At 48.7% G+C, this 12,422-nt stretch overlaps 1 protein-coding gene across 1 annotated transcript in view; it reads left to right on the forward strand.

Annotated features, from left to right (window-relative positions):
• Positions 1–12,422, forward strand: part of GALNT18 (polypeptide N-acetylgalactosaminyltransferase 18) — a 351,048-nt gene that overhangs the window by 174,978 nt on the left and 163,648 nt on the right. Inside the window, exon 3 of the mRNA XM_019656209.1 lies at positions 9,469–9,635. Within this exon, the coding sequence (XP_019511754.1) occupies positions 9,469–9,635 (167 nt within the window). The remainder of the gene's footprint in view (positions 1–9,468; positions 9,636–12,422) is intronic.

The raw sequence follows: 12,422 nt of genomic DNA on the forward strand, positions 1-12,422 counted from the left end.
GTGGTGTCAGGCAGGTGGCATCTGGGTGTCTCCACAACAGCAAGCACAAGTCACATTCTTTCCTACAGGCAGCGGTTGTTATTTCCAAACAGGGCCCAGGGGCATTTGGGTGTGGGTAGGAGAAGTGGGGCTCCCAGTGTCAAGTTTCAGGGCTATCATGTTGCCATGGCAACTCTCTGGCCTACCTCCAAGGTAGCTCAGGGCAAAGCCTCCAGCAGGTGCTGCTTCCTGCCTCTTGCTGGCAGATCCTCAGAGGTTCATGAGTAATGATGTCATCTTCTCTCCAGCATCTCCTCAAGTCCACATTCCTCCCTCCCATGGGGTAGGTGGACGAGCTCTCTGGCTGACTGCTGGGTTAGGGCCTGAGGCTGAGACAGGAGGGGTTGGTAAAGGGGATAGACTATTTTCTGCAGCTCCAGGTGGGAGCAACTGGGACAGATCCACACACACGCCCACAGAGGGGCCCAGGAGACTCTGTGTGAACATCCAAGTAGAAAGGAGCAGGACAGAATGATAGCAGAGAGAATGCAACCCCGAGCCAGGGCCTCAGTCCTGCCGGGAGCAAGTAAGGGTTCATCCAAGGTGGCTGTGGGTGTTTGCTACCACCCCTGTGGGTGTGACCACAGATTCATGTGCGAGGTCTTCATGGTGCGGACTCTAGACAGATATGTGTGATCTCTTAACTTTGGGGGCCCGCAGGGCTGGCTTCATTGGTGTGTGTGGTAGGCAGAATAATGGCCTCCCAAGGACGTCCATGTCCTAATCCCTGGAACCTGTGAGTATGGTTATGTTGCATGGCAAAGAGTGAAGGTTGCAGATGGAATTAAGGTTGCTAATTGTCTGACTTTAAAATAAGGAGACTAAATAAGGATTATCCGGATGGGCCCAGTGTAATTACAAGGGCGCTTAAAAGTGGAAGAGGTAGAAGAGTCAGAGATGGCAATGTGAAAAGGACTCAGCCAGCCACTGCTGGCTTTGAAGCTGGAAAACGGCCATAGACCGAGGAATGTGGGCGGTCTTTAGGTACTGGAAAAGACGTGAAAACATTATCACATCTAGCATCCAGAAAGCAACTGCAGTCCTGCCAATACCTTGATTTTAACCCAGTGAGACCTGTGTCATGCTTCTGACCTGATAATAAATTTGTGTTTTACACCCCCAAGTTTGTAGTAATTTCTTACAACAGCAACATTAGTATTAGAAAACGAATACAGCGTGCAATCTGTCACACAGGACCCCAAGAAGGCTAGGACTCTGCACTTGGCTTAATGCTCTGCTGTTGCTGTGTGAAAATTCTGAATAATTTTTGAACAGTGGCCACCATATTTTCTTTTTGCACGGGGCCCCACAAATTATGTAGCTGGTACTGAGGGAGAAGGGGATGGCTCCAAGTGGAGCAGCTGGGATCATGATTACTGGGTCATCTGGGAATTGCTACCGAGACTAATGATTTCCACCCAAAGCCTCTACTCACTCACTCACTGTGTGCCAGGTGCTATGCAAACTGCCTAATGTCTATTTTTTTTTTCATTTAACTTTATCCTCACACCTCTCTGAGGTAGTCATTATTTCCATTTTATGTAGGAGAATACTGAATATTTGTAAGGCCAAGAAACTTGGTTAAGTTCCCACAGGTGGTGAGTAGCACAAGCCAGTCATTTTACCTGGGTCTTGAGTCTCCAGGACACTACGTCAGCACCCCTGCCTCTCCCTGCCTAGGTGAGCTTTTCTAGTTTGGCGTCTTGGTTCTGTGGAGATGGCCCAGGAGTCTGTGGAAGATGTGTGCTCCACAAGGGCAGCCTCAGGACAAATGGGTAAAATAAATCCCCTTAGTAACAGTTCTGCTATTGCACTGAAAACGCTAACTGCACAAACAATTGGAGGGAAATACTTTTTAACCAAAGCCGTCTGGAAAAAAATACTTCTGGTTTTTAGTTAATGTTAAGCTCATGATGGGTCAATATCATGAGGTTGTTCTTAAAGGTATTGTAACCTTGACCTATATTAATAAAGGTATAATGTCTTAAAAAGGGGAGATGATAGTTTGGTTCTACTCTGCTACTCAGATCCCAACTGCAGAAATGGTTTACAAGGGATATAGAGAAAGTCGAGTATGTTCAGAAGAGAACAACTAGGAGAAAAACTGGATAACATGACAAACAGGTGAAGTTTCTGCTTAGATTATAGAATAATATTTAAAACCTGATCCCCTGGATTCCAAGACCCGGTCTGTCATTCACAAGCTGCTTGACTTCCAGCAAGTTACTTAACTTTTCTGTGCCTTAGCTTTCCTGTCTATAAATTAGCTATGGTAATACAAAGATTAAATTGTAATATATGTAGAGTTCTTAGAACACTGCCTGGTACATAGTTACTGCTATTTAACTTTTAGTTACTTTTATTATCTGGGTCTCTGATTTGCAAAAGAGATAGCTTGGGGAGACACTATCATGACTTAACTACCTGGAGGAGCACTATGTGGACAAGGAGCCACATGGGACAGGCCATCAGCCCTGGCCCTAGATGAGAGGTAGGTCAGATCACACTGAGGCCCCCAGAGGGTGATTTCAGCCCGAGTTCTGGGCATCGGAGGCCAGAGCCAAGCTCTGCTGGAGAGCGTCATGCCCTAGTCCCCTTTTTCTGACCCTGGACCCTGCCTTCCCTTCCTCCACATCCCTCAGCTCTCCGTGCTAGGTGTCCAGCCTGCTCACCGACAAACCCACCGCATGGAGACACTGTGTCCCTTTTGTGGCTTTTCCACCACAGCCAGCTGACTTTTGTTTCCTGAGTGGCTTTCCATGTTGTCGCAAGGATCCCATTTTCCCTGAATTTCTAAGACCTTTCAGGAACAAATAAATAGTCTTCTTGCTTCCTGTTGGCTGTTTACATTTTAAATGGTTCGTTTCCTACTTAAAATCTACTTTTGATTTAGTAGATTCTTTCTCTAAATTGGTAGAGTCAACTGAAAGGATGTTTGTAGAACTGCAGCCTGTTGATGAAACCTGGATGGACATCCTGGCTGGGCTCCAGTCTGCAACCTCTTTGCTCACTGGTTAGGGTGCTGTGTCTCCAGCCATGGCTGTCCACACCTACAGCCCACTCAGTGTTTCTACCCCATCATTTCTGCTGCCCTGGACTTCTGCTTCCTGCCTTTTTAGGGTATCTCACGTTCAACCTCTTATGAGAAAGGACTCGATAAGGTGGCTGCTCCCTCTCCTGTGTTCCAAAATCTGGTTACACAGAGCTCCTGGGCTAGATGGCCCCACAGGCTGACAGCCAGCCTATTGATAGCTACTTGAAGCTCAGGAATCAGTATCTGGTCCCATCAGTTGTGGACCAAAAGCTGAGGCCACATGGCAGAAGACACAGCAACCTTTATACAAGAAGTCCTGGGAATTGTTTCACTTAACAGGAGCAATGTAACAGGAAGGCAATTTCAGGCTTCAGGCACCCAGTAGCGTTTTATCGTATTTGTCCACATCATCCTACGAGACATACTACACCCTCTCCACCTTGCATCAGAGTTGGCAGCCTGGAGTAACTCTTCCATTTTTCCCCTCCCACCAGACCTCTGAGTTGTCACAACACCAGCGTGTCACCAGACGCATCTCTGGGTGGGCCTGGAAGGAAGATGCAGACCCTTGTTTAGCAGGGATATGAGCACAGGCTTTGGAGACAAATGAGCCGAGGTTTAAGCCCTGGGAGGTAACTAACCTCCTCAGTCCCATTTCCCTCATCTGTAAAATGCAGACAAAAACACTTACCACATAGGATTGTAGGAAGAAATAAAAGGGGAAGAGGGGGGTGTAAAAATAGCCATGCATCTGTTAGTGTGGTTTATGGCAAATCATAAGCATTCAGTAAATGGAAATTATTACTATTATTTCCAAATATTCCATGTTGAGTCAGTCCCTGGGTTATCAGGGTAGCAAGCACCATGCAGTCTCTGAGCTCCAGAGGTTATGGAGATACAGATGCCAGCCAGAGGGAGTGAAAATGGTGTGGTCCTCGTGCCCAATGAGAACCCCCACATTGCTTCCTCCTCAGGTCTCATTAAGCCCAGCAGCCTGGACTCTGGCAGGCCTGGGAGCCTGTCTAATCTGGAAGGGTCTGGAAGGAGCCAGAAGTGTTCCAAGTGAGGCCAGAGGAGGATCAAGCAAGTCCTTTGTGTGCACGTAGGATGGCCACGGCTGGGGTGAGGACGTCGATGGCCGTGATGGCAGAGCTGACCCTGGGGTCAGAGGGCTGCCAGTGCACCCCATCTCCTGTGATGACCACAGCCACAGAGGAGGGCCTCTCTGGGAGAAACGTGGGAGGAAAGAGGTGCTGGGGCACTCAGGGGAGTGGGTACCTGGCATTGTCATCTTCTCACTACTTGGTCCAGGTAGGTCACTGCCCCATTCACAGAACCCTGACATAGTTGCACTCGGTTCCCCAGGTGCATTGGCAGACAGACCCCCGCTCACATTCTGCTTTGATCTTCATTCTGGAAGGGTCTACCCGTCCTCCCACCCAGATCAAGCAGCCTCCATAGTCATCACCCTCATGGATGGGGAGCTTGTACATTGGCTGATGTTAGGGAGGGGAGAATCCGAGATCCAATAATGAAGTGTCTGGCTGCTGCCTTGGATGGTACCTGGTGGCCAGGAGCCTGGGTTGTCCTCACTTCGTCTGCCACTGCTTCCCTGCTTCGCACAGGTAATGGTACTGACGCCCTTGATATAAACTTGCCTCATAAACAGCTCAAGACAGTCTTGGGGAACTCTGCTGATAGGCTCCCTACATAGCTGATCCCGTCTCTGCTCTGCCTCCTGTGTGCAGAGATCAATAAAGTCAAGTTTATCATGACCATCAATTCTGGCTTATTAGACAGCCATAGTACGCCCATCTCAGAAATGCCTTGTTTTTATCTCTCGTGGAAAATGGCTTGACTTTGAACAAGAATAAAAGTAAAAAAAAGGGAACTTTTATGGCTTAATTTTACAGGAGGATGTGCCTCCTCTCAAAATGAGTAAGGGGTCAGTCTCGTACAGTCAGGCTTCCTCAAGGAGTTTAACTAGGGAAGGGCCAGTCACACCTGTGTGGCTTCCCCCACGTTCATGCCCTCTGGCCCGTCTCTGGAGAGGCAAGCGGAGAAACGGGGTGCAGGGGGAGGTGCTCAGCGCAGGTGGGAGGGCAGGCTCTGGGGGCAAACAGTGTGGGTGTCCGGGCCCTGGAGGATACAGGTAGTGGGAGAGAACATCTCAGCAGTGCGAGTGTGACGGGCAAAGCCCTCGGGTGGGGGCCACTGCTAGCTGATGGGCAAAACAAGTGGCCAGACTCTGGACCAGAAGTGCTGGGCCTGGATCCAGGACAATCCTCTTCCATCACAGCTCTTGGATGTGTGTTCCTTTAGAGGCCTTGGGCGGCCCCATGGCAGGCAGCCTTCTGCCCAGAGTTCAGTGTCTGGTAGTGATGACGTTGGAGGTGACAGCACGTGCACGGACATCTTGATTGATATGCTGTTCTTCCTCTCTTTTGCCTCTCCTCTCAGCCATGTCAATTCTGCTTTAGTGTTGAGATGAAGATAGGAACCATGATTGTGTATGTCGATGTGTGTGTCTGAGGGGCAAATTTAAAAGGTAAGCATCAGTTTAGTCACCAGATGCTGACTGAATGCCCGTTTGCCAGGCTTGCGTTGGGCAGTGGGTGGGTAGGCCTTTCCCTACACTCAGGAAGCTGTGGTCTAGTCATAGGGTAACCAGCTGTCTCACTTTGCTTGGGGCTTTCAGTGCTGAAACTGGGAGAGCCCTGGGGAAACCGGGGCGAGTTGGTCACCCTGTCTAGTTACAGTAGTGGTAAGGGGATGTTTCTTGTGTCATTTTCGTGGTGACCAGGTACTGGTTTGGAGGGATGGAGTTTGAAAACTATTTCTTTAGTGAGATGCCTGCTGTTCATCACATATGAGATAGGAGATACTGAAATTTATAGCAAGAAGACACCTAAGTGATCATTTTTTTACCTCCCCTATTCTATGACAAGACAGGAGAGAGGTGAAGTGGCTTACCCATGGTCACACAGCAAATTGGGGCGGAGCTGGGACTTGCACCTGGGTGGCTTCATCCCCCACTCCAATGCCCATTGCTTAAAAACTATTCTGCGGTGTGTTTCTCATCCTGCCCACCCTTCACCTGTCTGCTCACCCAGACCCACATTTAGGTTAGGTGCGTAAAAACCGAAGGTGAGGTGGGGTGCTACATGGTGCAGAGACAGGCCACCCGCAGTGTGGCTGTTGCTGGGAGGGCCTTGAACAGATCCCAGGAGAGAAGGGGAGGAGGTCAGGACATTTGGCCTGGAGGGATTAATTACAGTGCAAAGAAACTGAGGGCGCTAGGGACTGACTGAGAGGAGCTGGGGCCCTAAGTTCAGAGCAAGGAGGAGAGAGGAAGGACCTGCTGTGGGGAGAGGACCAGGCTCTCCTTCTGAGGGAGGATGTGTGTGAGAAAAAGGAACATGCTAAGATCAGTGGCCCACGTGTAAAATTAGGCCTTATAGAAAAGGAATAAATCTGTTAATCTTGTTTAATTCCAGAAACCTACTGTGTGCCGGACCCTGGTTGAAGGTTGAGAGATAGCACAATAGCAAAATAAAGTTCCTGCTCTCAATGGAGGGCCGTTATACCAGGGGGAGACAGACAATAAACACACAAATATGATACACTGTGCCTACGTGTTCTGTCATGTTCAAAAGGGTTGTCATAAAAGCCTCATGTTCAGAAGAGTCTTTCATATGAAAATAGTGATCAGCAGAGCTTAGCTTGTAAAATGAATGTAGCGTTTCCATTGTGCTTAGAGAAAGACCGTTAGGAGACTGCTGACAGCAGTGGCTCAAATCAGGACAGATGTGGCTGTTTTGGGAGAAAGTCAGCTTGGCCTCCTGGGAAGTGGGGATGGAGTAGTGATGCTGAGAGTTAAGAAGGAAGGAAAGGAAGGGGAGGCAGTTAACCCCTCACACTGGAAAACATCTGGGAACGACTTGGAGCTCCGGCTAGTGAGGGGCTCAGAACTCAGAGGAAAGCTCTGAAGAAGGGCAAACAGACAGGGTCACAGCCTTCGTTGCTGGTGGGGTTAGTGGGGTTAGAGGGCAGTGAACTTGGACCCACATACTGACCTTATTGGAAACTGTTCATTACACTTTCATGAAAGAAAACAAAGTTAATGTGCTAGTAGTTTGACCATGCAAGTATTCTTTTTAAAATGCAGTTAGTAAGTAGGGTGTGTGTTCATATGTCTTTCAGTTTCCTTGCCTAGGGAAAGGCCAGCTGCTTGTCTTGATGGCCGTAAATAAGCACTAACCAGAAGTGCTATTTGACTGTTGAGCACAAACCTTTTCACTGCTGCTATAAAAATTGTATTCACAATGAAAAAATTTTTGGAAGGGGTTTGATGAGCTTCAGGAGTCATTCCTGTCTCTCTCCTTCATCACGGTCCCTTCCTCCGCCTCCCTATCGCGTCTGTCCCTTCACTGCAGTGAAATGCGCTGCCTCTTCTGCAGTCACAGCACTGTCCTCTTGGCCCCATGGGGCCTTTGTGTGGCTCACTTGTGAGTGCCATTTAGGTTTCTGATCAAATCTCTCCTTCTCACAGAGCCCTCCCCGACCACTTCTTCTAGAACAGCTGCCAGGGCATCACACTGTCCTCTTACGCTGTGTTACTTTTTCTTTTTTTTTTTTTTTATCTCAGCACTTATATAAAGTTGCATCATTTGTTTGCTTCCATGCTTCTCTGTTTCCCCTGTCAATGCAAAAGCTCATGAGGACAAGTATTTCGTCCACACCCTCCTGTACCCTCAGTGCTGTATGTGTCTCAATAAGAAGCTCAATAAATATTTATTCCGTTAAATACAAGAATGAATGAATTCTACACCAATCTGTTAATCTGATGGTTATATGAAAACTGTAATTGGGAAGTGGATTTGGGAAAAGGCTCGATTCTCTCCCTTCCTCCACCCCTCTTTGGAGAGAGAGAAGGAGAGCTGGAAATAGAATGGGAGAAGTTTCTTTAAATTTCTGGTAACCATAGAGACAGTGATTTTAGTTTATTAATCTCCTACTCTTAAGCAGGCTGGGGCCCCACGGTGATTTCTCCAAATTGCTCAGTGCTGGTTATCCCGCAGCCTTCCTCATTAAGGAAGAGCAGGCCCATTCCTATCCTGCAGCACTTTAATTACTGCTGCACAAAAGCCCTGTGCTGTTAGGCTTATTATTGCATGTTCTAATCTGGCCGTGCCTCCCACTTTGGAGCAGTGCAACATGGTCACCAGCCCGGAAGCCCTGGAGGCTTCAGTGGCCAGTGCTGGGAGCTAGCAGCCTCCTCTTGAAGCCCAGGGCCTGGGGTAGGGGTCTAATTGCTGCTGTCCCTTCACTCAACTCTCCTGAAGATGGGCTCTCAGTGCCTCTGGAACAGCGTTTGGTTTCAGCCAGAGAAGGGCCAGCACTGGTTTCCTGCCCACTAAGGCAGTGCTTGCAGGGGAAGGAACTGAATAAATCCCTGGGAACCATGGCACTCCTGATTGTTTGGCTTCTTTATGGGGTCTGATTTCAGGGTTGCGTGTTCCTCTTCCATTGGCGAATGGCATGCAGATTTCATGATTTTGCCTCATGCCCTTTGGGTAAGAGACCTCCAAATAGCTTCAGGGTTTCAGCAGAGCTAGGGAAGAATGGGACAGTTAAAGTCACTCTCTGCCATGGTTATTTCTTCTTGAGGAAAGAACTCTGGTGTAGATATCAGATGACCAGAGTTGAGATTCTGTCTTGGCAGCTGACTCACAATGAGGACTCTTTCAACCTTAGTGTCCTCATCTGTGCGATGAGACTGGACTTGTCTTTCCATCCCTCATTCATTCATGTTGAGACTGACTGGCTTCACCCTGAAGCTATTAATAGATCCCTGAAGGCTGGAGTCCTGTGATTAATGAGGGACAGAGGAGGCCCCAGGCAGTGTGCCTTCTGCAGTGAGGCAGGGTGGATTCTGGCAGTAGAAGTCTCTGGAAGGAGACATATTTCCCTCCTGAGGTAGATCATCTAAGGTCTGGCCTTATCTAGGCTTTGGCTGCCATTTTGGAAAAACTAAGACTTGCCTTTGGTTGCGGTTTCTATCCTGCTGGCTTTAGACATGTTGAGTCGTTCTTATAGTAAACACTCACTCAGTGACTACCTGCTGGAGCCCAGGCACTGCACTAGGTGCTCAGGATACAGCTATTCTGCTGGGATAGTCATTGCCAAAGTCAGACTGTTGTGGGGCAAATGGTTTCAATGCCTGCCTGCTGCACACTGAGGGCTTGGCTTAAATGTATCAGAGAAGAAGCCCTGGGAAGAATCTTTCCTGAGCCCGCCGGGAAAGCTGGATCCAAGACATAGGGTGGGCCAGCACCTGGGGCGGCCCCCAGCAGCGTCCCTGACAGATCTAAGCCTGGCTCTTCTCCTTCCAGGTGCCGCAACCTCTCGTTCCCTGCCAGCCTGCCAGAGGTGAGCGTCGTGTTCATCTTCGTGAACGAAGCGCTCTCGGTGCTGCTGCGCTCCATCCACTCCGCCATGGAACGCACGCCTCCCCACCTGCTAAAGGAAATCATCCTGGTGGACGACAACAGCAGTAACGGTGAGTGCCGGGCTCCTGCCCTGAGTGCAGGGCTCAGCCTCCATTCGGGGCTCGCGTTGTCTCAAGGCTCTCTGTGCTGCTCCTTCTCTGCAATGTTACATCAGTGATGAGAGAGTCATGGTAGGCACTGCTCTGGAAGGTTCGCTCCACAAGTGTACCCTCTTTGCATCCCACAGGGGCCTGGTCTCCAAGCTCTGTCTTACTGACCTTCCAAGCTGCCCCCCATTCTAGTGGAATAAGATAAATAGCCCTGATCTCCACTGACCACACACACAGTGAACATTTCCAGTGACTCTTCTGTGAAGCATCATTTCATTTAGTGGGATTGCTTGGCCTTTGCCTGAAGGTTGTTCACTGCTTTTGTCATAGCAGTGGTGACAATGGCGGAGGGGGTGGTGCTGGTGGGTAGAGGTCACAGTGGTGTTGATGGCGGGATGGCAGTGGATGTGTAACCCGTCAGCAGCAACGGGACTGTTGAATGTGTAACCTCACTGCTGGATCCCCTGCGCCCTGTTCCATCTGGCCCTAACAAAGCCCTGGGTGGCCTGAACAATGCTTATTGAAGTCTTCACATCACTATCTCCCCTTCCTTAGCCACTACCAGCTACCTCCCTCCCTTGGTGCATATTCCATGGCCTCTGACTCCCCCCACATAGACCACCCCCATAATGTTCTCCAAATGAATGCAGAGACCATGCATTGAGGAAGTTTAAAAACCAGTGCTCTTGATAGGACCATCGATATGGGTGTGTTTTAGATAATGCACATTTTTAAAAAAATAGACTGCTAGGTTATGGGATCAGTCACTGGGCTTGTGTTATCTGTAGCACTTTCTCTGGTGTCAGGTAGTAAATTTCCCAGCGAATCAGTTGCTTTAATGAGAAGTTCAGATGGGCGGTTTGTGTTTTGTTATCAATTAAAGCTGAAACATATCAGATAATTGAAACAAATTTAATCTCAATCAGCAAATTTTCTTTTTCATTTTATCATCACATAGTCAGTAGTGCAGGAGCAGCTCTGAAGGGCAGTGCTTATGAATCACTTGACATTGTTCTGTGAAGGTGAAAGAAGGAAAAGTCATCAAAGGATGGCAGAAAATAGGTGGCACAGTGTGAGCAGTGATTGTCTGTTGTGAGGGAGACAGGAAGGGGACCAGCTGCCACATCTCTAGCAGCTACCTACCGTCACCTTGCGTGGGTCCAAGGAATGGGTGCCTAAGAAAGCTCCCATTCCCCCATGGCCAACGCCAGGAGAGCCTGCTCATGCACCCAGACCTGCTGTTCTCCCTCACCTCTTACAGTGTAAGGAGGCAAGGGATGGGAGCGCCATCCTTCCAGGGTGAGACCTCCCCACCCCAAGCAAGAGGCATCCCCAGGCCCCATTCCACTGACTGCCTCACATCACAGAAGACGGGAGAGAACGAAGCACTGGGAAGGAGGGAATCTGGGAGCCTTTTGTTTCTTCCCCATGGGGAAAACCTTATTGTAGCCTGACAGATGCCATTTGGTCTTCATTCTTACGGGAAAAACGGGAGAAAGCTGATACTGAGCTTGAGAAATTTAGATAAGGAAAGTGAGCCAGATAAAGAGGATTTCATGTTTGAAGTTAAGGAGTTTGGACTTTATTTTGTACATGTCAGTAACCACTGGAAGTTTTTGGTGGGAGGAAGGATATAGTCAGAGCTGGGCAGCAGAGAGATTTGGCGGTGGTTTGTGATACTGGTTGGGGGAAGCACCTTCTAGACGAAGGGGCCTGGATAAGAAGGCACGTGCTGCAGTTCAGTCAGGAAATCAAGGGGCTCAGGGCGGTGGTGGGTGTGGGGATCAAGGGCAAGACGTGGGCCTGAGAGAGTCTAGAAGGAAGCACCTATTGGATCTCTCCACGAGTAGGCTGTGATCAGCTGGGTCAAAGGAGGGCTGGTGAATGATGACTCCGTTTCAAGCCAGGGTGACTCAGAGGGTGATAGGGCATTTCCCAGGGGACGGAGGAAGCGGGAGCAGTGGGATGGGTGCAGTGGTTTTTCATCAGGGGATGGGAGCTTTCAAACCCAGAGCTCTAGGGAATATTGTGGTGAATGAAATGTCATCCTGGGAAGGAGCCACTGCATTTGGACGGTGCACAGCATGGAAACCTCAGCAACACGTATTAAAGTGTCAGAGAGAGGGCTGCAGAAGCCAGGTAAAGGTACAGCAGGCGAACGGGTAGACTTTTTTCTCAGAGATTTTGACTGTAAAAGAGTATCAGGAGCTAAGGCAGGAACTGCAGCAAAGTTACACACACACACACACACACACACACACACACACACACAATTTCATTTCATAAAAATTTTAGCCATAATCTATGGCAAGAAATATATTTACATCATGATCCAGGTTGACATGCCTACTCACACCCATATACATGCACGCAGGATTGAAACAAAACTTTTAAGAGACAGTAGTTACTCTTACAATGTATGAAGCACTTGGATACTTTCTATTATCGTCTCATCTGTGTTACTCGTATTGTATTGTATTGTATTGTATTGTATTGTATTGTATTGTATTGTATTGTATTGTATTGTATTGTATTGTATTGTATTGCTGTCTTTTTTAAAAGGTGGGTTGTCCAGGAGTTTGACTGTACATTAGAATTGCTTGGAGAACTTTTAAGAAACCCAGGTGGCCATGCCTAAGCTCTGGTGATTTAGTTGGTCTGTGGAGCAGGCCCTTGGTCTGGAGTGGGGCGCCCAAGTCCCGGAGGCCCAGGTGTGGAGTAAGGGCTCTGAGGGAGGAGGAGAGGACG

This window comes from Hipposideros armiger, unplaced genomic scaffold (assembly GCF_001890085.2).
Source record: "Hipposideros armiger isolate ML-2016 unplaced genomic scaffold, ASM189008v1 scaffold_256, whole genome shotgun sequence".
Lineage (NCBI taxonomy): Eukaryota > Metazoa > Chordata > Mammalia > Chiroptera > Hipposideridae > Hipposideros > Hipposideros armiger.